This window comes from Abrus precatorius, unplaced genomic scaffold, assembly GCF_003935025.1.
Source record: "Abrus precatorius isolate BTA unplaced genomic scaffold, Abrus_2018 Scaffold11, whole genome shotgun sequence".
In the NCBI taxonomy this organism is placed as follows: Eukaryota; Viridiplantae; Streptophyta; class Magnoliopsida; order Fabales; family Fabaceae; genus Abrus; species Abrus precatorius.
Genome location: NW_020874303.1, coordinates 13,900,169 through 13,927,601, shown reverse-complemented (window position 1 = coordinate 13,927,601; position 27,433 = coordinate 13,900,169). Strand labels below are relative to the sequence as shown.

Genomic DNA, 27,433 nt, shown 5'->3' with positions numbered 1-27,433 from the left:
TTTCTTTTGTTTGAGTTTTCCTTTGTGGTTATGGGTTTATTTATCACGTTCTTCGTAATTTATTTTGTTATGTGTAACTAAACCCATAGCTAGGGCTATGGCAGATTCTATTACAAACTTTATGTGATTTTTACTTTAATGTTGGTATTTATTTTCTTTTAATGTTTGGTTTTATTCTATTGGATTATATTATGTATGTTAAGATTTGATCACCCTTAGCATTCCATAGTTAGTTGCATTGTAGGCGATCGTACCACGTGTAATTAACGAAACTATAGGATAAAACGAGATAAGGAGCTAGGTTAATCATACTTAATTCCTTTCTTTCAGCCGTTATTAAATTAACAAACTCATAGGGTCTTCATGCTTTCTCGACCAATTACCTTACATGATCATTGGGGGTGTTTGCTCAGATAAAAGAATATTGACATTGCATAATCATTGGTTGTTAATAAAACTAATTATGAGTGGTTGACAAATATTTTGATACCAATATCAGGATTAAATTAATTAGAACATAAAGAAGTGTAGTACGTAAACTCATAAGTCCTAGGTTCATCTCATCTGATCTCTCTTATACATCGTATTACTGTTCTTTTAATTTACTGTTAACATTAAGCTCTATTTTTGGTCTATTACAATCCCGTTATGTTTAAATAATCAAATCAAGCTATTCTTGGTACTTGAAAATAATCTCTGTGGGACGATAACTTGGAAACTCTTTTTGAAAATAATTTACTACTTTTTGATAGGTACACTTGCCTACAAACAATATCTATTTAAATCTTCATTTTAATGTAAGGGAAGCTCTATTTTATTATTATATGTTATAAGTTAAATGTTGAGTTCAGGAGAGCATGTTCATACAACATTTTTTTATGATATATTTGTGAGTAATAAGTATTAATAAAGAAAGATTGCTAAGTATATGTTTGATTGTTTAATTAATGCTCATATAAAATGTATGATGAGAAAACATGATATTATTGTTGATCAAGTGTTGATGATATTTATTGAATGGTGTGATTATTGAGATCACGAGGTAGTGACATGAGCAATATGGAATTGGTCAAGAAGTGCTATTAAGCATGATCTTGTGATTAGATCATGGAGTGAATATGAGAACTGAATGGATGTAATGTAAATAGTTACAGAAATACATTGAGAGTATAGAGTTTGGAGACGATAGAAAAATCTAGAGAAAACTTAGGGTGGTAAGTAACATTCGCGTATATTTACACATTCTGCTTATGAGCTAATATGTCACATGGCCTCACACTTGTTTTCTGATTGGACTCGGGTGCATGGGCTAACCGGTGACTATTTACATAGTTGAGTAAAACCTCGAGAACTGCTAGAGGCATCAAATGACTGTGATCACAGTGCACTGAAAGTGCGTATCTAGAAATGGAAATGTCAATAAGGTTGTGTGAATATGTGTGTTGAATGAAACATATGATATGTAATAATGTGGTATGAAATGATTTTTATTATGTGTTTACAATTTACTGTAATAAGTGATATGATGAAATTGTATTATGTTTGAAAGATAAAATAGTTGCTCACCCTTACACAATCCTGTAGGAAATAATGATGACAACACATCCCGTGCAGATTGATGAATCCACATTTTATCATGTTTTTACTTGTCTTTTTAGTTTTCCTTAATAGAAAAATTAGACTTATATAGTGTAAATAGTACAAAAATTACATTTTTGAGTAAAAATCATATGTTTATTAATTTTTAGTTAATTTGCATTTAATTACATAGATATAGATTGCAATTTTAATTTTCTTAATAATTTTGCAGAGTCCCCAAGTTAATTTTTGAGAAATCTTGGCGCTTGGATGAAGGTTGGCTTCAAAGTAGCCACTTTCAAGAGCAAAAGTGGCAACTATAGCAAGTTTGGAAATTGAAGGACCCAAAGTAGCCACTATTGTCTCTCATAGTGACCACTCCAGGGAGCTCCAAGACGCCGTTTGGGAAGCATTTCTACGTGTGGACACTATTGGCTCTAATAGTGGCCACGCGCACCAGAGTAGCCACTTTCAGCACAAAAAGTGGCAACTCCAGAGAAGTAGCAAACCTTTCATCCTGCGCGTGGACACTCTTTTGGCCCAAAGTGGACACTTTCAAAGCAAAAAGTGGACACTTTGCTGACATGGCATCCAATATAAATAGGTTTTAGGAATTAGGGTACGGGACTTTTACACTTTACACATTTTTCCTTTGCCAAATTGAGACAATTTGCTAGAACATTGGAGTCTTGGGTGACAGCCAAGGGTCCTCTATAGGTTTTAATTTCCAATTTCCCTTTTGATTTTTGTTGAATTTACATTAATGCTGGTTACGTTCTTGCATTTCTTTCTTTCATTTGTGAAGCCCATCCACATGGAGGGCTAAACTTCCTTGTAATTCCTAGTCAATGCACATGAATCTTGAATTCTTGGGATTAATTGCAATACAAATATTTCTTTCCTTGAATTTATTGACCCCAATCTTTGAATGAAATGGAATTTGCATGAAGGGAACATTGCTTAATTAACCCTAAATTACCCAACGAAATTCTAATTCAAAATTACTTAATTTTGATTAATCTTTGAGGTTGCTTAATCTTAGGGATAGAGATTAGAGCCCATTAAGATGCTTAATTTTAATTGGGATGTTAAAGTTAATTTTTGCTTGTTAGATTAACTTAATTCAAGAGAAAGAAAGGGGATTATTGAATCATTTGAAAGAATAATGATGGAACTCATTGATTGACTAGGAATTACTCATTTTAATTGATTGAATTTCATTAATTCACATTTCGTTCTTGATTTAAATCTGGAAATTAACAAAAATTCTCCCTATTTTACTTGCTTTAAAATCCATGTTTACACTTGTTCGATGTATGTTCCCAACCAAAAATTTCATGGAGACAACCTAGAATAACACCCTAGTATTGCATTCATTTCTTGCATATTTGATGAGGATTAATGACAATCTTTTGCATGACGAGTAGCTAAATTCGTTTCATCAAATTGGCGCCGTTGCCAGGGAATTTTTGGTGCTGAACTTATGTTGAACATGCTTGGTACTCTGTTTTTGTGTCTTGCATGTTAGTGTGTTTGTTTCATTTTGAGTTTTTGTGTTGTGTTGAAAGTCATATGAATTTTGTGATCTATTTCTGCATTGTTATTGCAAGATTTTCTACATCATTTTCTTCATTCAAGTGCTGCAAATTTTCAATTACTCACTTTCAATTTTCTGCATTCATTTTGCTGCATATTACTCTGTTTTTCTACACTTTTGCTGCATAATTCAGCAGAATTCTGTAGAGATATTTCAAACTGTTCTTGTTATTTCATTTACTCAATTTGCTTTCAATTTAGTTAGTTGATATCTAGTGCATAACCCGATCATACCCTGAGATTTGTATCCATTAGACCAGGAGATTGATAGGACTTTTCATAGGAACATTAGGACACATAGGGATCACTCTGAATACTCTAAACCATCATCATCTCCTACTACATCTTTGCAATTTGTGACACCAATTTCTGGTTACTCTTCTACATTTTCACTTGACTCTAGTTTTGGAGCAATGGCAGGTGATGAGAGGACTCTTAAGGAGCTAACTGCACCGGATGTCACATACCAAACATTGTGCATCCAATATCCAGATGTGGACGCCCCTTTTGTTTTGAAAACTAGATTAATTCACCTTCTACCTAAATTCCATAGTTTTGCAGGTGAAGACCCTCATAAACACTTGAAGGAATTTCACATTGTATGTTCCACCATAAGACCTCAAGGTGTTCCGGAGGAGCATGTCAAATTGAAGGCTTTTCCTTTCTCATTAATGGATACCGCGAAGGATTGGCTCTACTACCTTCCTCCCGGATCTATTACAAGTTGGGACAACCTCAAAAGACTCTTTCTAGAGAAGTTCTTTCTAGCCTCCCGAGCTGCATCCATAAGAAAGGAAATTTGTGGAATTAGACAGCTAGAAAGAGAAACTCTCTATGAATACTGGGAAAGGTTTAAAAGACTATGTTTCAGCTGCCTCCACCACCAAATTAGCGATCAATTGCTGATCCAGTACTTCTATGAGGGATTACACCCAATGGAGCGAGTGGAGGAGCCTTGGTAGACAAGACCCCTGTGGCAGCCAGGAACTTGATAGAAAACATGGTTGCCAACTCCCAGCAATTTGCAACTAGACAGAATTCTTGTGTTACTAGAGGTGTGCATGAAGTTCAAGCTACAGAACCAAACAAATTGGAGCACAAGATTGATGAGCTTGCCTCCATGGTAAAGCAATTAGCTGCAATGCAAAAGAGTGTTGTCTTTGCAACACCTCCACCACCAATTCCAGCTACGCTTTGCGGAATATGCTCAGCTTCGGATCATTACACAGACAGCTGCCCTACATTGCAGGAGTCAGACACTCCTGAAGGTAACCCCCAAGCCTATGCTGCAAATATTTACACTAACAAATTTCCTTTTCAGCAGTCGCAGCAACAACCAAATTGGGATCTTTCTTCAAAACGGTATAACCCGGGCTGGAGAAATCATCCAAACTTGAGGTGGGGAGGAAATTCCAACCAGCAAAATCAGCAAAGCAACAACTACCAAGCTGGTCAAGGCAGGCCACATCAGCCACGCCAATGGAATGATCAACAACATGGGCAACAGCCACACCAACAGCAGCAAGCATCCTCATCCCAAGCCTCTTCCTGTCAGAAGAATGAGCCTTCATTAGAGGAGCTTGTGAAGCAGATGGCCTTGAGCAACATTAATTTTCAACAGCGAACAGAGGCCAGTATCAGAGCAATTGAGAACCAGATGGGACAGTTGGCTTCCTTTATAAATCAAATTCAGTCCCAAGGTTCAGGCAACCTCCCAGCACAGACAAACCCAAAGAATGTCAGTGCAATTACTCTGCGGTCTGGGAAGGTAATGCAAGAGCCTGAAATGCCTAGGGAAAAGGAGATCCCACGCCCCTTGGTTGATGAAAAGGAGGAAGAAAATGCACCCACCACTCAAGAAGTGGTAGAAGAAGCTGAAAGGTCAATTCCACCACCTTTTCCTCAAAGGGTTATGATCACCAAACCAAGTAAGAAAGCTGAGGAGAGTGACAAAGAAATCTTGGACACCTTCAGAAAGGTTGAGGTAAATATACCCTTGCTGGAGGAAATTAAACAAATACCCAAGTACGCCAAGTTCTTAAAAGATTTGTGTACACATAGAAGGAGTCTGAAGGGTAATGAGAGGGTCAACATGGGTAGGAATGTTTATGCACTTTTTGAGAAACAAAGAACCACAATGCCTGAGAATTGTAAAGACCCAGGAACATTTACTATTCCATGCATCATTGGTAATAATAGGATAGACAATGCAATGTTAGATCTAGGAGCATCCATTAATGTTATGCCATCGTCTATTTTTTCTTCTCTATCTCTTGGTCCCTTGCAGCCCACAGGTGTAGTAATTCAGTTGGCCAATAGAAGCACAACACATCCAACTGGACTTGTTGAAGATGTGTTAGTGAAGGTGAATGACCTCATATTCCCAGCTGACTTCTACATCCTTGACATGCAAGAAGAAGAGTCACTCAAAAATTCTACACCGATCATTTTGGGAAGACAGTTCTTGAATACTGCAAGAATGAAGATTGATGTACATGCCGGTTCACTCACCATGGAATTCGGGGAGAACATTATGCGCTTCAACATATTGGATGCCAAGAAACATCCGATTGAAGAACATTCTGTCTTCCATATTGATGTATTTGATGCATTAGTGGATGAGAGCTGGACCAAAATTTTGAGAAATTCTTTCCTTAATTTTTCCATTGTGTAGATGCTTTTGTTTGTGAATCATATGAAAAATCTTTGTATGATACTTGTGCTGAAAATTCTGATTATTTGAATGAAAGTTTTGAAATTTTTAATGTTGATGAAGTTGATAATTCCATAGGGGTAGAATATGAAGTATTGGATTTAGCAAATATAGTTGAATCTAACCCCTTTGATTTAGCAAATACAGTTCAAATTTGTATTGCCCCTCAAGACCAGGAGAAAACCACATTTACATGTCCCTTTGGCACCTTCGCTTATCGAAGAATGTCTTTTGGCCTATGTAATGCTCCTGGCACATTCCAAAGATGCATGTTGAGTATTTTTTCTGATTTAGTGGAGCATTGCATAGAGATTCATGGATGACTTCACAGTTTATGGCACATTCTTTCATGTATGTTTAGTCAATTTAGAAAAAGTCTTGAAGAGGTGTATTGAAACTAACCTTGTACTTAACTTTGAGAAATGCCATTTCATGGTAGAGCAGGGTGTAGTTCTAGGCCATATAATCTCTGAAAAAGGTATTGAGGTTGATCCTGCAAAATTAGATGTTATTTCACAGCTTCCTTACTCCTCATGCGTGAGGGAGGTTCGTTCTTTTTTAGGCCATGCAGGATTTTACAGGAGGTTCATCCAAAATTTCTCCAAGATTGCAATTCCTCTTTCGAAGCTGCTGCAAAAAGATGCTGAATTCAAATTTGATGAGGAATGAAAGGAGGCTTTCAACTTCCTTAAAGAAGCCTTAACCACCACACCAATTATCCAACCTCCAGATTGGTCAATACCCTATGAGCTGATGTGTGATGCCTCAAATTATACAGTGGGAGCTGTCCTTGCACAGCGGGTTGGTAAGGTCACTCATGTCATTTATTATGCTTCTAGGACCTTAGACACTGCACAATCCAATTACACCACAACTGAAAAGGAATTGTTGGCCATAGTGTTTGCATTAGATAAATTCAGATCATATCTTTTAGGATTAAAAGCTGTCATGTTCACTGATCATTCTGCTTTAAATTTTTTGCTAAAAAAGACAGATTCTAAACCCAGGCTAATAAGGTGGATGCTCTTACTTCAAGAATTTGACTTGGAGATTAAAGACAGAAGTGGAGCACAAAACTTGGTAGCAGACCATTTAAGTAGAATAGAGGGAGTCCCTGAACTTATTCCCCTCAAGGATGATTTCCTTGATGAACAACTTTTAGAGTTAAGCACATCACATGTACCTTGGTATGCTGATTTGGTTAATTTTTTGGTTGTAGGAGTTTTCCCTACAAATGCATCAAAAATTCAAAGGGACAAGATCAAGAGCGATGCCAATCACTATGTTTGGGACGACCCTTACTTATGGAAGTTCTGTAATGATCAAGTGATCAGAAGATGTGTCCCTGATGAAGAGAAAGGTGTTGGACTCAGGATTGTACTGGCCCTCCATTTTCAAAGACTCTTGGCGAACATATTCTGTCTGTGAGAGCTGCCAGAAGTCAGGAGGAATGATCACCAAGAGACAGGAAATGCCTCAGTAACCTATCATATACTGTGACATCTTTGATGTCTGGGGTATTGACTTCATGGGCCCCTTTCCCTCTTCTTTTGGTTTCTTGTACATTTTACTTGCTATTGACTATGTTTCAAAATGGGTAAAAGCTAAAGCTAGCAAGACTAATGATGCTAGAGTTGTTGCAGAATTTGTTTGCTCCAACCTATTTTGCAGGTTTGGCATCCCACGTGCCATCATTAGTGACCAAGGAAGTCATTTTTGCAACAAGACAATGAAAGTTCTGCTGAGAAAGTATGGAGTTCTGCACAAAGTTTCCACAGCCTACCACCCGCAAACGAATGGCCAGGCCGACATAGAAATAAAGAAAATACTTGAAAGAGTTGTACAACCCCACAGAAAAGATTGGAGCCGTAGGCTAGATGATGCCTTGTGGGCACACTGGACTGCATTCAAAGCACCTTTGGGCATGTCTACTTATAGAATAATCTTTGGCAAAGCTTGCCATTTACCAGTGGAGATAGAGCACAAGGCATACTGGGCAGTGAAGGCTTGTAATCTGCACTATGACTCAGCTGGAGAGCAAAGAAAGCTTCAATTGCAAGAGCTGGAAGAGTTACGTCTAGAGGCATATGAAAATTCCAGAATTTATAAGGAGAAAACCAAGAGGTACCATGACAAGTTGATAGCCAGAAAAAAATTTTGTGTTGGTCAAAGGTACTCTTGTTCAACTCCCGCCTCAAATTTATGCCTGGAAAGCTTCGGTCAAGGTGGATTGGTCCATTTATAGTCACACAAGTGTTTCCTAATGGTGCAGTGGAAATCAAGAGTGAATCCACTAGCAAAAGTTTCACAGTGAATGGACATCGCCTGAAACAATTTTTGGAGAATTCAGTTTCATTGGAGGAGGTTGAAGAGGTGGATGTGTACTCTCCTATCATTTCCTTCAACCAAGGCCCCTGTCATGAGTAAATCACTTCACACGTCAAGCTAGTGACGTTAAAGAAGCGCTCTGTGAGATGCAACTGACAAGTGAATAAGCAATTTTGTCTTTCCCTCACTTCCCCTTTTTATTCTTTCAATTACATTTTTGTCTTCATTTGAGGTGTAATGAGCTAAGAAATTTATGATATGCTTCAATTTTGTGTAAATAATTCCTTGTGGATTCACAATTTTGTAGGAGTTCTAGTAGCAGCACCACTTTGGGCACTCATTCTTGCAAGGTACAATTCATCCTTCGTGAAAGTGGCCACTCTCTTAGGCTATAGTGACTACTTTGGCTCAAGGTAAGCAATTCCTTCTCTGTAGTTCCCACTTTTAAGAGTGGGAGTGTCCACTTTGGCGCCTAGGAGCTCGATCATTTGCGCGTGGACACTTTAGAGACCAATAGTGGCCACGCGCAAATCTCCTTACATTTTAGTCTCTCTGGAGTTCCCACTTTCCCAACCAAAAGTAGCCACGCGCAAATGGAGTGCAATTTAGCCTCTCTGGAGTTCCCACTTTCTTAATTGAAAGTGGCCACGCGCATTCGTTCACAATTCCAATTCACTGTACTTCCCACTTTCTTAATTGAAAGTGGACACGCGTAAATTGCCTTCCAATTTAGCCTCTTTGGTGTTCCCACTTTTCTTGTTGGAGTAGGCACGCCCACACCCCATTTGCACTATTCCCCTTGGGCCCAACCCAAAGTAGCCACTAATTCCTTTGAAAGTAGACACGCTCACCAATTTCACACAATCCTCACCTTACACGACGCCCAGCACGCACCCACTTTCACGTCCCAATTTCACACACCCACTCACGCCCATTCACACCCACTCACACCCACTCACTCCTAGTCCCAAGACGCACCTTCCCTCACCACACCCACGGCTTCAAGCAAGGTAATTCTCTTAATTTCTCTCCATTCATGGTTAGGGTTCTTAGATTCCCCAATTTGGGGCTTTTCAATTTTATCTTTTTTTATAATTGAAATTGAGGTGTAATTCTTGTGTAATTGAGCATTCTTACATGAATTAGAGTGGGTGAGGTCCTTGAATTGCACCCAATGAGGTGTATTATTCCCATCCAATTGGGCGTTCCCACTTTTGCCCCCAATAGTGGCCACGCCCACTTCCTCTTTGCCATGACTCCCATTTGTTATTTTTGTTATGCTCCCCTCCTTCATTTTTATGCTCTAAACATGCCAATAATGCTATTAAACTTCTTGTTCATGTATGTTAGTGCCTGAATTTGGTTTGTGCCCATTTCCATTTAGTTTTGGCCCTTCCATTTTTCTGTTTTGCTTTTCAATTCCATGCCATTTTACTTTTGCTACACTTGATCCTCATGCACATTACACAATTAACCATGATTGTTGATCTTTCTGGGTGTTGAACATGCTTTTCGTGACTTTAATTTCACTAATTCCTGCATTATGGTCCTTGAACTTAGAAGCCATATTCTGCTATACATTGGATTGCTATACATAGTGAACGTATGCCACACTATTCTCTGTGCTTAATTGTTCTTGTCTGTACCATTTGAGCTCTATGCTTTGCCCACATAATGCCTCTTTTTATGGAATGGAATGTGTTTGTAGGCTATGTACCATGATTGACATTGGTTGCCCTCTGAGTCATATGTAGCACTATACATCTTTTTGCACACAAATTACTTAGGATGGTATCAAATTATTTTGCAGCCCCTGGTTTGATTGCTTGCTGTTGTGTGTTACCATGGAGGGTTGACCCAATTTCCCTGCACTACCCATTCACATATTCTTTCTTCTCTGCAGATAATGTCAAGCAATCCTAGAAGGAATGCCTCCAGAACCAAGAGGAGCAGGATAGCTGAAGCCTCTTCCTCTCAGCCCCCTCCTACCCATGACCCCAGGTTCAGGTCCCCAGAGCATGAACTGTATTTCAGGGAGAACATCCTGAGGTGCCAGATCGTCTAGGACAGGAATTTTGAAATCCAACAGGGGACATTTCCACAGTTTCAGGAGGAAATAGACAGGCGTGGCTTGGGACTTTTCACCTCCTGTGCCAGCAATGGGTGGAAGGACATCACCCAGGAATTTTATGCTAATGCCCTGCGCCTTGCAGATGACCCTTATCCCCCTAGGCACACCATGGTCAGGGGGAAACGAGTTAGTTTTACTCCAGCCACCATCCATAGGGTTTTAAACATCCCTCCTCTGTAGAAGCAACCTGGCCAGCTGGATTTCACTGCATTCCACAAACAGAAGGAAAAGGATTGCTAGTCTATATTTCAAACAATCTGCATTGAAGGAGAAAATTGGAAATTTGATTGTAAAATGGAGCCCAAGAATCCAACCACCAAACATCTTCTCCCTGCTGCCAAGGTGTGGAGTATCTTCGTTGTCAGCTCATTCATGCCAGTCATCCACACCTCCACCATTGCCGTGAAGAGGGCTGAACTTATATATGCTATCCCTACTGGCATGCCCATCCATGTTTGGGAGGTCATCTACAGTGCCATGCTAGACGTCCTGAAACGGAGCAGAGATTCCTTAGCCTTTCCTTCCCTCATCACTTTGTTGTGTTAGGATGCAGGTGTTGATTTTGGAGATTATCAGCAGCGAATCAGAGCAGTTCCCCCCATTTCCACTGCATTGGTGAAGGATATGCTTAAGCCCCAGAAATCTTCAGACCCCGGCCTCACTCTCCCAGCAGAATTCAAGCCCGAGCTAGCTCTCCAGTCAAGGAACAACTGCACCAAATAGCTAAGCGGCAAACTGCCCTCCATGCTCGCCAGAACGCCATGCTCCTCCTACTGGAAACCATGACGCTGAACATTGGCAAGAAGATAGGGATGACTTCGAAGCAGATCTACTACTCCCCCACCGTTCTTGCCTCTCATCTCCGAGCTGCTGCCCAGCATGACCTACCTCCATTCAATGCCAATGCCCCCAGAGATGCCCCTAACTCCAATTCCTTAGAGGAAGCAGAAGAAGTAGAGGAAGATGAAGGCGCCACCTTATCCACCTCTGATGAAGATTCCATTTAGTCTGCCTTTCGTGTTTTCTTTTATTTCTCTGCTTGTACTTATTTTCTTTTATTTTCTCAAGTAATTAGGAACCATTTGTCCTTTTATTGTCTTTCCCTTCCTGCTTTTATGTTACTTTCCTTTAAACAGTTATGTTACCTCCCTTTCGTTCTTTTACTGAACTCTTGTTATCATTGTGAAGAGATGCCCTCAGTTCCATCAAGAGGAGCATCATTTTACCCTAAACTTTGAATACATCATCTATAAAAAAGGGGGGGGTGAACTCTTTGTCCCTGTTTTGCATTTATTTCTCGCTTACTTTTCCTCATTTCATGGCTTCTCTTTTCTTTTTAATCTAGTCCTGTTTTATAATTTTGCTTTTATGCTCTGATTGCATTTCCCATCCAACCCATACTCATTCTCATTTTTGTACATATTTCCGTTCCTAACATTTTGAACATATTTTCTTGCCGGGTGAATTGTGCTCATATTATTGCAAGTTCTTGTCACCTTTACCATGGTAGTGAATTGGGCCTTTTACTTCTTTTCTGTGTGTATATTACATGTATTGTTGCATTCATCCTTTAGAACTTGCCTTGTTTCTTAATTGAATATGCATTGTGCAATTTTCCATCTTGATGATTGAGGCCTTCTTTGCACATACCCCCCACCCTTGCACCTCCTTTCCCTTGTTCCCCATGTCTTACTTTTACCAAACTTAGTCTGCACCAATAATTTCCCTTCCTTAAGAGAGGCATTTCTTTTTAGTTGCCTCAAGATTTAGTGCAAGCAACTAAGTTTGGGGTGCAGATTATGAGTGTAGTTGCTTGAGGACAAGCAACATCTTAAGTTTGGGGTGGTGGACAGCATACATGTTAATAATACATGTCAAAAAAAAGAAAAGAAGAAGAAGAAGAAAATAATGATTGTCAAAGTCCATGATATCAAAAAAAAATAAAAATGAATGAATGAAAAAGAGAAAAAGAAAGAAAAACATAGCAAGGCAATTGAGTTGAGAAAGATGCCCACATAAAGCAAATTAATGAAAAATGTGGTGAAAGAATGCTTGAACCTCTTAAGCTACATCATTTAAGGCATTCTACTCTAGTTGTTGTACTAAATCACTCAAAAGAACTTCCTCCTCTTAAATACCCACTTGATCTTGTGACCCTCCTTGATTAAATTTGAACCTATCATAACCCCCATTTGTGACTAACAAAGCCCTCATGATAGGTGGTTCATTGTGTCTAGGCAAAGGAGATTAAGGATATGGGCAAGCCTATGGTAGGGTGAGATAAAATGCATGAATTAAGGGAAAACACTTAGCCTGAAATGTTATTGAGTGATGAGTGAAACACCACCTTGTGAGCTGGATAGTTTCTTTGCATTATGTGAGTCACATGAAGTCTTGCTTGATTCTTTTGTTTCAATTTAGTGGGACTTTGTATGAAATATTTGACATGAATGTGATTTCTCTGTTGAATGAATCTATGATTGTGAAAATTTTGGAATTGCCAATTAAAGCATGAAGTTGAAATAAATAATTTTTTTTTTGAAAAAAACAATTTTTTTTGGATAAATCCAACTCTTCTCATTTAATTTGCTTGAGTTTTGATTTGCTTGAGGACAAGCAAAAGTTTAAGTTTGGGGTTGTGATGAATCCACATTTTATCATGTTTTTACTTGTCTTTTTAGTTTTCCTTAATAGAAAAATTAGACTTATATAGTGTAAATAGTACACAAATTACATTTTGAGTAAAAATCATATGTTTATTAATTTTTAGTTAATTTGCATTTAATTACATAGATATAGATTGCAATTTTAATTTTCTTAATAATTTTGCAGAGTCCCCAAGTTAATTTTTGAGAAATCTTGGCGCTTGGATGAAGGTTGGCTTCAAAGTAGCCACTTTCAAGAGCAAAAGTGGCAACTACAGCAAGTTTGGAAATTGAAGGACCCAAAGTAGCCACTATTGCCTTTCATAGTGACCACTCCAGGGAGCTCCAGGACGCCGTTTGGGAAGCATTTCTGCGCTAGACACTATTGGCTCTAAGAGTGGCCACGCGCACCAGAGTAGCCACTTTCTGCACAAAAAGTGGCAACTCCAGAGAAGTAGCAAACCTTTCATCTTGTGCGTGGACACTCTTTTGGCCCAAAGTGGACACTTTCAAAGCAAAAAGTGGACACTTTGCTGACATGGCATCCAATATAAATAGATTTTATGAATTAGGGTACGGGACTTTTACACTTTACACATTTTTCCTTTGCCAAATTGAGACAATTTGCCAGAACATTAGAGTCTTGGGTGACAGCCAAGGGTCCTCTATAGGTTTTAATTTCCAATTTCTCTTTTGATTTTTGTTGAATTTACATTAATGCTGGTTACGTTCTTGCATTTCTTTCTTTCATTTGTGAAGCCCATCCACATGGAGGGCTAAACTTCCTTGTAATTCCTAGTCAATGCACATGAATCTTGAATTTTTGGGATTAATTGCAATACAAATATTTCTTTCCTTGAATTTATTGACCCCAATCTTTGAATGAAATGGAATTTGCATGAAGGGAACATTGCTTAATTAACCCTAAATTACCCAACGAAATTCTAATTCAAAATTGCTTAATTTTGATTAATCTTTGAAGTTGCTTAATCTTAGGGATAGAGATTGGAGCCCATTAAGATGCTTAATTTTAATTGGGATGTTAAAGTTAATTTTCGCTTGTTAGATTAACTTAATTCAAGGGAAAGAAAGGGGATTATTGAATCATTTGAAAGAATAATGATGGAACTCATTGATTGACTAGGAATTACTCATTTTAATTGATTGAATTTCATTAATTCACATTTCGTTCTTGATTTAAATCTGGAAATTAACAAAAATTCCCCCCATTTTATTTGCTTTAAAATCCATGTTTACACTTGTTCGATGTATGTTCCCAACCAAAAATTCCCTGGAGACAACCTAGGATAACACCCTGGTATTGCATTCATTTCTTGCATATTTGATGATGATTAACGATAATCTTTTGCATATAGCTAAATTCGTTTCATCACAGATTAGAGCAGTAGATGTTTATGTTAGTAGTAGGTTAAATTATGTTTTTAAAGAGTATAGACGTGTAATACATTTAAATTTTAAAGTGTGTTTTGAGGATGATCAAGAGTATATATTAGAAGTAGTCTATAATTATGCAGTTCCTTTTGATATCTCCACTAGTGGTCAAATTCAGCAATCTCTTAGTTTTTATCTATATATAAGGGAATAAAAAGGTCTTCTTAGATCATGAATAATATATTTACTTATCATGATCATGATTTGTTAGGAAAGCTTAATAACTACACATTTGAGAGATTCCCTAGTTAGAAATGGTGGTGAACTCTGGTGATGTTTACCTTAGAGAGGATGATAACTGAGGACTTGGCAGAAATTGAGGAATGACATAATATAGACGAATAATTTCAGGTCCTTAGTATGTAAGAATAAGTATGAACTGCTGTAATTTTAATATATTTTAGATAATGATGTGTAAATGTAATATATAATGTTATAACTAAAACCTTCGATATGTGAATATTGATTTACAGTATATTTTATCTAATTTATTTTTTTAAATTTATCTCATACGAATTGACTAATACAAAATATTTTATCTTATTAAATTTTAATTAATTATTATAATGAAAGTTTTGTTATTCTTTATAATTCTTTATCAACTTAATATATTTAACACCTTACATTTTCTTTATCTTAAATATACTTGCAGTTTATTTTAATAATTTTTATAATTAGATTTATAAAAAATTTATTAAGTAAAAAAATTTCATGAGATATTAGTTTAACTTATTCTCTTTTATAATTAACCACGTACAATTTTTTATTATTGAGAATGATGTATGAATTATACTTTTATTTTTTGTTGTAATTATTTTTTTATAAATTTTAGTAAAATATGAAGGTAAAATTATTATTGATTTACTTTATTAATTTATATAAGTTTTTAAATTCTTATAGTTATATTTATAATTTTTTTGGTAATTATAAAGTTAAATTGAAATAATTTTAAAAAATTATTATTTAAAATAATTTTAGTGTATATATATTTATTTTAAAATAAAATACGTCGCATAGGATCAATAAAAGTTTCTGCAGCAATGCACTCAAGCGTCGCTTCGTACTTCCCCCAAAATCCACGTGCCATGAGCTCAGCCACGTGTCTCGTAAACCAAACCCCATGTCCACCGTCTAATCCTCTCTGTATGTCCCAAACTCTTCCACCCGTCTTGCTATATATACCAATAAATTGTATGCCATCTTAAATATGTTTCATATATTTTATTAAATGATATTAAATATTTTAGCGTCTTATTTATTTATTATTATCTCAAAGATATTAATGAAAACATAAAAATTATGATAAAAATATAATAACAATAATAACTTTTTTTTACTTTTAATATCTTAACCGATATTCTTAACACATTCATTAACATTTGCAATTTTTTATTTATAATTATAAGCATAAATTGACATTTATTAAAAGTGACTTTATCTAATTACAACTCCAAATCAAAGATTAATTTTTCAATATTATTTACGAGAATTTATGATAAAAAATAAAAATGTTGTATTTGATGTAAAAATATTTAACAAACTAGTTACAGTGTTTTTTTCTCTAGGAAATATTGATGTAAAAAATGTTGTATCTACAATATTTGATGTAAAAAATGTTGTATCTACAATATTTGATGTAAAAATTAAATTAATTTAAATTTCAAACATTGATACATTATGTCAAATTAAAGATGTGTTGTTAAACAAAAATAATTATCAATATCTTTCAAATAAACTATTTATTTTTATATCGAAATAAACTAAATTTTAAGACTATTATAATTTGAATTTATTTAAATCAACTAAATTTTTTATTTTAATTTTGATAGATCATTTCAATAAATATAATATGCATTTAAAAGTCTCATTATTTTAATTTAGTCTTATTTATTATAAAAAATATATTTTACTTTAAAACTACCTGTATAATGCAATAGTTTTTAGAATTTAATTCTATGTACTGTTAATTTATAAATGTATTCTCACAGTTATTCATTTTACACAGGTAAAAATTATATAAAATAAATTTTTATAGAAAATTGTAACATTTAATAGTATTAATACATTAATAATGTAAAATCCTGTACTTTTTAACAAAATTTTACCATATATAAGTTTTTATTCTTTGTAGTTTTGCATATATTAAAAAAATAAAAAAAATTTCAAAATTAAAATTATGAATTATTTTGTTTTATTTAAAATATTAACAAATTTTCCATGTAATCTAACGATCCATAATAAAAATTGTGATGGTTAATATTATTAATACATTATAATATAATGTTAATAATAAAAATACTATATATAGCTAATATAAGGGTTTATTGTATAGCTTTTTACGTAAATTAAAAAAATATTATTGAAAGAAAATAATGGCGGGGCTTAATCGGAAGCAAATTCCAACGCAGCGCACATGGGCTCTTGGCATCAGATGCAAGATGGTGAGATCCCGAAGAAGCACGAAATCTTAAAATGAAACCTCGTACTGACACATGGACCAATGATTACGCAGCTTTAGATGGAGCAATTTAGGCCACAAATGTTTCAGGACCAGAACATTCACAGCCACAAACCCATAACGTGTCTTTTGTTTTTTATTTACAAACACAACTCTGTTGCTTCTTAAGTCATTCTAGGACACCACCACCTTCAAGTTCCAACCTCCTCACTCTTTTCACCCTTTTCAATTCGACAAAATGGAAACTTTGCCAACCCAAAACCATAGCCGCCTCTCATAAATTCTATCAACCCACCTACGACTTGTGTTCATTTGTTGTATCAACAAATTTCTCTATTGTTTTCATCGATTGGAAACTGGGTTTTCTTTCTCTTTGCAGATAAACCTTATTAAGGTATGCTACTTTCACTGTTTTCTTTTGTCTATTTGCGTATCTGGTAGTATTTTGAGTTATGGTTCTGTATTCTTTGCTTTTGAAGAATCTGTGGTTTACTGTGGATGGAAATCATGTGTAGTGTTGACTGTTGAGCCAGTTTCTCTGATCATGTTGTTGTTTCATGTTCTTTTCTTGTTTGGTATGATATATTTTTTTTCTTCTCTCTCTTTGATACTTGATTTGAACGATATAGAGCTTAAATGAGGTGGGTCCTTGTGCTTTAAGAAAATGATATTGGAAGAGAAAGGGATATAGAAGGAAATATTGACCTGCATACTTTTCTTGTTTACACTATCTGTGACCAAAGGATTTATGAGCATTTTTATATATAGCTACAAGACCATCAAGTTGAACTTTCTTTTTGGCTGATTTTTGGTTTTTCAAAGATTTCTTGAGTCTATCACTTTTACTTGAAAATATTTTGATATTGTGTTTCTCTTAGAATCCATGTTGAATGAAGTTTTCATAACAAGAGGATCTTGACATTGCTTGTTGCTTCGTTTCCCCTGAGAGAGATGTTGTGTACTTGTCATATAGAAGGAGCATAGGATATTGTAATACCCCTTTTCATGTTAATCAAGCAAGGTTTATGTATGTGCAACAACAAATTCTGCACATACATTCGTATTACAAAGGCCATTTTCTTCATGCTAAGCTTCATTTTATTTAACACTGTGCAGATATTAGGCTATGGATTGGTACTATGGAAGCGGCGTTAATGATTATCTTGTTCCCAAAGATCAGGATTTATTGGACAGGCATCCTTCACCAGACTGTTGGTCAAACTGGGGAATAAGTGCAACTGAAGGTTTTAATTCACCTAAAAATTTTTTTATCATGGATTTCATTGAAGAAAGTTTCAATAATCAAATTGAGCTTGAATCATCTCTGCATGATAAAGATCAGTCTAGCAGTTCAAGTGTATGTGGGGGATTGCCTGAGCAATCTTTTCAACAGACAGCACTTTCATGTGATCAGCATAATTACCAGCTTCAGGATCTACCACGATTCGAACCGATGAATGACATTTTCTTGTACAAGCTTAACCTCTGGGATTGAGATACTTGATTTTTTTTTTCTTTTTTCCTGTAGGATAATCATGTAGCTTCTGAAGTAATTAACTTGATAAAAAAGTATACACTTAATTGTAGGAAGTCCAGTGCAAATTGAATTGCTCTGTGGTGTTTTTGCATTGTCAATTTCTCTCGAGTTATCTTTATGATTGGACCCTATAAAGAGAATCATACTTATGGTTCTCCATACCCTATATCATGAACCTGTAATAGCATGCAAGGGCTCATGGAAGGTTTTATTTTTCATCTTGCATTACACATGTAACACAACAGAGCCATTCAATTTTCACTGTTTTACCATAATCATTTAGTTTGTATAATTGGAAAGAATGTCTTTTGATGTTACAGCATTCACTTGTTTAACATAATTCAGGGATCCTACACCTGAAGATCTGCCATGTGTTGATGATGAAAACCTAGACAAATCCACCAACATTTCTCCTGAACATCAATGTAGCGGTGCACCTGGTGATCATTCTTTTTAAGACATTAATTTATTGTAAACAAATATTTCTCAAAATATTTACGACTTGGGAGTACAAAATATCTCAAAATAAATGTCTTGTTTCCATCAGGTATATTGCAGAAAGATATTGCAGCTTCAAAGTATGTTTCATGCAGCTCAGAATCTAAGGATTGCCCAGATACAAAGGTGACAATTGCTTTCTTTCTAACAATGTAAGACGAAAAAAATGAGTTATCATGACAGATAAGAACTTCAACATCTCATGAATAGTCTACAATCACACGCACGCACACATGCACATACGCACGCATGCACGCACACATACGTTTTGGTAATATTTGCAAGCTTGCTGTTATCTGCAAGTCACATAGGTCTTGTAGCAATTATCAAATCTAAAGAGGCCTGCAAGTCACGTACTGGAGTATTTTTTTTTTTTTATGCATTGTCTTGGTAATAATTTTTTTCATAATAATTTTTCAGTATTTTTAGTTACTACTGCATTTTGTAGTTTTTAACCAGACATGATTTTATGAGCCCTCAAGGATCTATTAGAACTCTCGTGTATTACTACAGATTTTGGTGCCTGCAGCAACCATGTTCTTCTCTATTTTCTTTTGTTAAATCTTCACAACATAATGAGCATTAATCTTTGTGGTGAATATATATTCTGCTTTCAGGGCTGACAGTGTAATGTAATTTATTTAATTTTTCTTTAAGGCACTGCCAGTCAACATCTTGGACTCTTTTGAACAGAGCAGTAATGATGATGGCATGAGTGAGAAGTCATCACTTGAGGAATTCATACTGAAGGATCTTGAGATGATAATTGGCCAGGTGGAGTCTGAACACAAATCCTTGGCATATAATTAACTGTATTAATAATTTTTTCTAATTTATTTTTGTTTCACATGACAAGTTTACTGAGAGGAACCGTATTTGCTTCCGAGATGCCCTGTACCGTCTTGCCAGAAACACTGAACAACAGGATGTAGCGCTAGACCAACATGGAGATCTTAACATGCCAAAGGCAATGCCACATATGGATCACAATGAAATTGTGAGGTACATGATTTAGATCTGGTGCATGTCTGTTATGTTCTTCTTTCCTTTTTCCGATGCATTATAAATTGTTAATGGTGAAACAGTAAAGCACATATAAGTAGGAAAAGGCTAGTTGACTAAAACTTCTGCTGAACTGATTGTCGGATTTACTTCAAGAACATATTGCTATTACTTTGTTAATGGTTAAACATCCAACTTTAATTTCAGTCAGATTATCTGCTAGTTAAAAGCAGTAGTATCAAAGATAATTCTGTTTAGTTTATACATTAAAATTTAGTTTAACAATCAGTTGAAGCTTTCAATAAATTGTAAAAGCTAGAAGTGTTGGGCTTAATTCCAGATATCAATATACCGTGTGCATAGAATATGGTCTTGTTTATCCTTGTCCGTGATGTTTTAATTATCACTCCTCTTGATTCAAATGTTAAATTGTGGTTAGGTCTCAGCACAAGAAACCAATGGAATCAGAGACCAACAGTGTTGATAGAGTAATTGCAAATCTTATGTTCAACAACATGGAGTTTAACATACATAGTCCTCTTACATCATCAATAAACTCTATGCAACAAGTAATTGGAAGTAAATGCGGAAATGAAGAAAGCTCAAAAGCCTTGAATATGGGACAAAAGTTTCATTATCCACAGCCTCAAAAATTACCAGCAGATGCTGAGGTTCCAAGGTTTGGGCAACTAAGAGACACAGGTTCACACATTGCGTGTGAAGATCCTACAAGGAAGTCCTTCATGATCGGGTTTGGTTAGGTAGTGTGATTGTGAGTGTTCTAGAAGTAGCTAAACCAAAAATAAGAAAAAAAATATCAATTTCATGTAATTATTTAGTTTTACTATTGCAGTTTCTGTGCTGTGTCTTTGCATCTGAATTATCTGTGTTGTGTTGTTTCATTCAAATGCTTGTTGTCTGCATCAAGCTCAGTTTTGCTTGGAATGTAAATGACCGAATTGATCTAATTGTTGGGTCGGGATTCTTTGGTGTTTAATACCTTGATATTCTGCACGTTAAATACTATATAACATATGTCTATTTTATAGTCCCAGCTGTAATTAACTTTCCTCCTTTGGAGTAAAAAAAGATATACACATAGTTTGGATAAATTTAGTAAAAAGTTAAAATTAATTCATGCATTTGAGAAGTTCTCTCATTTAATTTATTCATAAAATGAAGTACATGGCTTGATTTTATCTTTTAGGAGAAGTTTGATTTATTTTTTAAGTACCTATAAGAAGTTTTACCAAACTGGAGTGTGGATTGTAGTTGTGAATGTAATGGCATCTTACAGATCAGAAACTGTCATTTGGTGAAGTCCCTGTTACCCAATGAGCAATAGAGAGATGAGACTATTTTTGTGAATCAAATTGGACCTATTTAGTCTAAACAATTCAAATAAAGTAGAACTAACAATATCAAATAAGTAATTGAACTTACAAACAAAAATTATAGACAGATATAAAAGTTTAGTTGTTCAAGGGATTCGCTTGAGTTTTATACTAAATAAAGTAGAACTAACAATATCATATAATGTTAAACCAGAAGATTATATATAGGTATCATAATAACATATACACATATTGCGAAATATGAATGAGAGAAAAATTAAACACATTCATTCAATTATGTAATATTATAACAACACACAACATGTTGGTTATGAGATTCGATTGCATGTATTTGAATAATAGTTTTGACTCCATTGAATCACCTATTGGTGACAACCTATTGCAAAAGCAAATGAGGGGAGACACCTCTTAGAGTAAGGGCTTTCTCAAAGTGAAAAATTTATAGACAGACCGTTAGACGAGGGGCTTTGCTATTTGCACTCAGTTTTTTTTTTTTTCTTTCTATTTGGACCTTCATAATTTTATTTTTATAATTTTTGTTTTTAAATGTTAGAATTTTCTTTAATCTATTATTTAATTTTCATTATGCAATGATCTTTATGAAATTACCTTTTCTCTTGTGTGATCTTGAATTATGTTGTTTTCACAACACAATATATGATTTTCATACAATCAAGGGTTTAGAAAGCACTAACTTGAATTTATTGTTTCTTGATGTTACCTCTCTCTTTGATGTCATTGATTCCTTTGTATTTTTTTTAACTTTTCCTTCCTCTTTTAGCTCCTCTGGTTGAGAGAAAGTTTCTTTCTTACGTTTACTGTGAGCTCACTCAGAGACTGTGAAAGTAAAAAAATAGAGAATACTGTAACCCCTATTTGGTAATCGTTCTTTAATTTATATAAAGGGAGAGGGAAGAGTTTCCTTATAATTGTATTTATAATTATACCCTCAATGACTCTATATTTTATTTTTGACCACCATCACATTAAATCATTAATTAAAGTTATGCTATAAGTTACATAGGCCACTATAATAAGATTATTAAAATAATCTAACAATCTCCCACTTGGCCTATGTGACGACTTGAAGATTCAATAAACTGTAAGTGCGCATATCATTGATAATATCAATTCATTATCTTTTAATGATTTAAGTTGATCAGATCATGGCGGTCACAAGTCATTTGACGACATGATTCCTTCCAAGTATCATAGAAGCAACCCAAGTCAAAATAGCTTTAATCAGTTATACTACAGACTGTAACTCTGATGTGTTTTTAACACTCAACCTGTTATTAAACTCAAACCATACATATACATTAACACAATTTAGATAACAAGTAAACAAGCAGAAACAATACTTTTATTGAATTCCCAAAATGTTTGCAATAATATGAGCAAATCAATCTATACACATATATATGAATCACACAATTATACTAACAAGGACTTGTCTATAATGTCCATTCTTCCAACATGGCCAGAAAACATTTTAGGGGGCAATCCCTTAGTTAGCGGATCTGCTATCATTAAATCAGTCCCAATATGCTCAATAGACACTTTTTGTTTCCGCATTTCTTCTTTCACTGATAAGTATTTTAAGTCCATATGCTTTAGTCCCTTTGAATACTTATCATTCTTAGAGAAGAAGACAGCTGCAGAATTATCACAGTACATTCTTTGCGGCTTTTCTATATTCTCAACAATATCAAGCCCTAAGACAAAGTTCCGCAGCCACAAAGCATAAATAGTGGCCTCAAAGCACGCCACAAATTCCGCTTCCATGATAGACATAGCAATAATGGACTCCTTTCCGCTCTTCCGTGAAATCGCACCTCCAGCCAACAAGAAGATGTAGTCAAAGGTCGATTTCCTTGAGTCTACACATCCAGCATAGTCTGAATTCGAGTAGCCAACCACTTCCATGTGACTAGATCTCTTATAAGTAAGCATGTAGTCCTTCGTGCCTTGTAAATACCTAAGGACTTTCTTTGCAGCCTTCCGGTGGTCTATTCTGGGATTACTTTGATATCAGGCCGAGTGCATGTCTGAGCATACATTAAACTCTTGACCACTGATGCATAGGGAATAAATTTCATTGCTTTCCGCTCTAACTTATTCTTGGGACACTGTATTTCACTAAAATTGTCTCTCTTTTGAATTGGAACTACCCTTGATGAGCACTTTTCTATTTTGAATCTCTCTAATACTTTGTTGATGTAGCTTTTCTGAGACAATCCTAGTAATCCTGTGATCTATTACAGAATATTTCTATTCTAATCACATAGGAAGTCTCACCCATATCTTTCATCTCAAAGTTCTTAGAGAGAAACTCTTTTATATCATGTAATAGCCCAACATCATTAGTAGTAAGAAGAATGTCATCAACATATAGGACTAAAATGATGAACTTGCTCCCACTGATCTTCATATAGATACACCGATCAATGGTGTTTTCTACAAAATCATATGACGTGATGGTATCATTGAACTTAAGATACTATTGTTTGGAAACTTGTTTCAACCCATTTATTGATTTCTTTAACTTACACACCATACTTTCTTTATTTGCGGTCATGAAGCCATCTGGCTGATCCATATAAACTTCCTCTTCCAAGTCACCATTCAGAAAGGCGGTCTTTACATCCATTTGGTGGACTCCACCAAAGACATAACAATTCTTAAAGAGTCCTTCTTTGAAATTGGAGAAAAGGTCTCTTTATAATCTATGCCATCCTTTTGAGTGTATCCTTTAGCAACAAGTCTAGCCTTGTATTTCTCAACGTTGCCTTTTGAGTCACTTTTGGTCTTAAAGACCCATTTGCAACTAACTCGTTTTGAACCTTTAGGCAACTCGACTAGATCCCATACCTTATTGTCACTCATTGATTTTAATTCTTCTTTCATGGCATTCAACCACTTTTCAGAATTGTTACATTCCATGGCTTGCTTAAATGAAACTAGATCCTCATCAATACTTAAGTCACATTCATGCTCAAGTGAGTAAACCACATAGTCATTCGAAATAGCAGGTCTTTTCTGCCTTACAGACCTCCTTAATGTTATCTCTTGTGGTTCACCTTCCTCTTGTTCATTTGTGACTTGCGCATTTTTAGCTGGTTCATCTTCTATTTGTTGTTCTTATGGGTTTGGAACATTAACTTGTTGTCTCCTTATGTTGTGTGACCGTAATACAAAAAGAGGAACAACAACTAGAGAAGAAATACCAACTACAGGAGTTTTCGCACGTGTCTCTTTAATTTCCACCTTTCGTGTTTCACCACACCTAGCTGGAATCGAACTTGTTCAACCCAATCATAATTGAGCCCATTGAACTTGACTATGCTATTGCTCATGCCATACATATTCATAGGGATTGAAATATTTAATACATGCTTAAACATTTATGCTTTGAATAAACTTAATAGATTCAGACAGCTAACCATTATCAATTATGCATCTAAGTTTACCTTTGGATAATGCCTAAATACACAATTTATCTATAATGATGCTAATAAACAACTTTAATCGACAACCAGTCACTCAAACCAATATGCAAGTCATCTTTGGATATACAAACATATTATGAAGTGCTTACATGTTTCATTAATGTCATTAATCATATGCAATGATCCACCTTTGGGCGATCTCCTGACGTTATAATTAATGAGCTAAATTGTTCACTCTGTTTCCATATAGCATCAAACAATTTTGAACAATTTACAACACACAATTAAATGCTTAAAAAACTTTTAAAGCCAGGTCACTTTGGTGACTAACAAGCTACCCTTAAAATTAAGCACTAAATTATGAAGTTCTCATTATGATAATGTAATTTAAAATTAATTGACTTGAGAATTTAATCACTTTAGTGATTAAAATTCACTTTGATGTAATTCTTAAATTATTTATACATTTTATGAATCATTTTCCTTATTCTGCCGTAAAATTACTATGCACGACCGTACTTTTACTTGATGCATGGTCGTGCTTTGATGAAGCATGTCCGTGCTTATAATTAATGCATGGTCGTGCTTACCATTATGCAAGGCCATGCTTCGTTGAAGCATGGCCGTGCTTGTTCTTGATGTGTGACCCTGCTCACTAATATATGACCTTGCTCACTGATACATGGTCCTGCTCATATTCATATTCAAAATCTAATGTTTCTAGCTTCCAAAACCTTAAGGTTTTCAGTTATTGAATCCAAAACAATTATGTAACATCAAAATAATGTCAATCCATTATATAAAATACCTAGGGTTCATGTAATTTGGGGAAAACTTTAATGGAGAATCAATCTCTTATAGAGAATCAACGAAATTCACAACCTTGCTCTAATACCAACTCTAAATACCTTTATTACAAATTTAAATTATCTTTCCCTTCCTCTGTTCACTTTCTGACTTCTCTTCAATCAAGGTAAGTTATTTATTAATTTCATATAGTTTTCTCATTGCCTTTCACCCAAAAGTAGCTTCAGACAAACGAGGAGTTTTTCTGTCAACACCTTTCGAAAATTAAATTCCAGAACTAAACATTCTAGATATTAACTTTGGAAGCACATTATATAATATAATTCTGAAATTATGTTTCTGGAATCTTTTATTGAATAAATAAATATATTATATCAAAATAATTTGAATGAACATAGTTTTTTTTATAAGAAAAAAGCATGATAATATTATTGTTACTGTTGCTACAAAAATAAAAAAGTGCAATAGAAAGAAGTGGAACACACGAATATTAATGTAATTCAGTAAATATAATATAATTAATGTAATATATGAATATAAGATATACATATTATATAATAAAAAAGTGACTTTTTAGTTTGACTTGAATTCAAGGCATCTCAACTACTTTTCAGTAACAAAAAATAACACTTTTAATCGTAAAAATATTTTAACTTGTTACTATTTCTTCTTTTTATATGTTCTTCATCGTCTATAATAGAATTATAAGCCCTTCTCTTTAGTTCTTTAAATTACATATCGTCTTTTACGTTGTTAATTGTCAGATTGGTATCATTTATATTAAAACTATACATTCTCCTCCTCGATTGTTTAAACTGCATACCATCTTTCATGTCTCATCTACGTTAGAATTAGAGAGATCCTTCTCTTTTTTTGTTTAGATTGCATATCATCCTTCACATTTCTAACCAGCCTTTTTAAGCATGGGTATTTATGGTGACACAGAGCACTCAACTTCTGCCACCAATTGCTATTAGCTCTCATCAATGGGCTTTTGCCATCAAAGTTACATCAATGACATACCACTCAATTTCTATATTGTTAGGAAGACTTTCGATACAATGATTCTTTTTATACACACTCAACACCAATTCTGAACCTATTTTGAGCTGATCATCTAGACGTCCTACAACTCTAATACCAATTGTTATGACAGAAATAAAAAAAGAGTGATAATAAGAAGAAGTGGAAGCATAAATATTGATTAAAATAGTTTAGTCAATGTGATCGACTTCTATAGGCAAATTGAAAGATTTATATTAATGTAATATGTGAATACAAGATACAGCGTAAATAATGAATCACAATTCACCATAATAACCCATAACTTCCTATTACCATCCATTAAAAGAATAACAACTAAAATTCAAAAAGACAACATAAAAATTGCGTCATACATAAATTTAAGGCATCTCAGCAATCACAATATATATCAAGTGACTTACATATGTTCTCAACATTGCAAAAGCTTGAAATCAAGTTTGTTAGACATATGACTTTACAAATAGCCTTATACCAAGAAAGGTACTTGGACTCAATAATTAAGGTAATTGTAAGTATTTAGTTGACAATTTTCTATAAGAAATAGCTCACCTCTTATTATCATGAAGTTGAAGTGCAAAATTAGAATTAAAATTATCAATAACCTAAAAAAATTATAGAAAAAACTCATTAATTTTTACAATTATTTTTGTCAAAATTTTCACATAAAAAAATTAAAAAATAATTCGTATTAATCCTTACAGCTTCTTATAGAAAAAGCTTATTATTTGTTGCAAATTTTTTTTAAAAAAAAAGTTATGCATAAATTTACTAAAAAACTTAATGACCTATAAATTTTATTGTCAAAATTAGTATAAAATATATTTGCAAAAAAAATCATAA

At 34.7% G+C, this 27,433-nt stretch overlaps 1 protein-coding gene across 3 annotated transcripts; it reads left to right on the top strand.

Moving 5' to 3' along the window:
- Positions 1–17,039: 17,039 nt before the first annotated feature.
- On the top strand, positions 17,040–20,988 carry LOC113854874 (protein LNK3-like). Of its 3 annotated transcripts, none has more exons than XM_027486162.1 (8): positions 17,075–17,295; positions 18,018–18,145; positions 18,239–18,371; positions 18,784–18,878; positions 18,986–19,062; positions 19,594–19,710; positions 19,793–19,938; positions 20,378–20,988. In XM_027486162.1, exons 2-8 carry the CDS (start codon positions 18,028–18,030, stop codon positions 20,697–20,699), a joined length of 1,008 nt encoding a protein of 335 aa, XP_027341963.1. In that variant the 5' UTR covers positions 17,075–17,295; positions 18,018–18,027; the 3' UTR covers positions 20,700–20,988. The 3 variants fall into 3 exon arrangements, with proteins under 3 accessions (XP_027341961.1, XP_027341963.1, XP_027341962.1); XM_027486161.1 differs by adding an exon at positions 17,780–17,928 and having other exon boundaries at positions 18,018–18,371; XM_027486160.1 differs by having other exon boundaries at positions 17,040–17,295; positions 18,018–18,371; positions 20,378–20,987.
- The last annotated feature ends 6,445 nt before the right edge of the window (positions 20,989–27,433 follow it).

Excerpts from the sequence above, each read along its gene's own strand:
- LOC113854874 (XM_027486161.1), top strand. The coding sequence starts at position 18,028 with ATGGATTGGTACTATGGAAGCGGCGTTAATGATTATCTTGTTCCCAAA. Across the intron at positions 19,711-19,792 it reads TTGAGATGATAATTGGCCAG|TTTACTGAGAGGAACCGTAT; the intron begins GTGGAGTCTGAA and ends TCACATGACAAG. Across the intron at positions 19,939-20,377 it reads GATCACAATGAAATTGTGAG|GTCTCAGCACAAGAAACCAA; the intron begins GTACATGATTTA and ends AATTGTGGTTAG.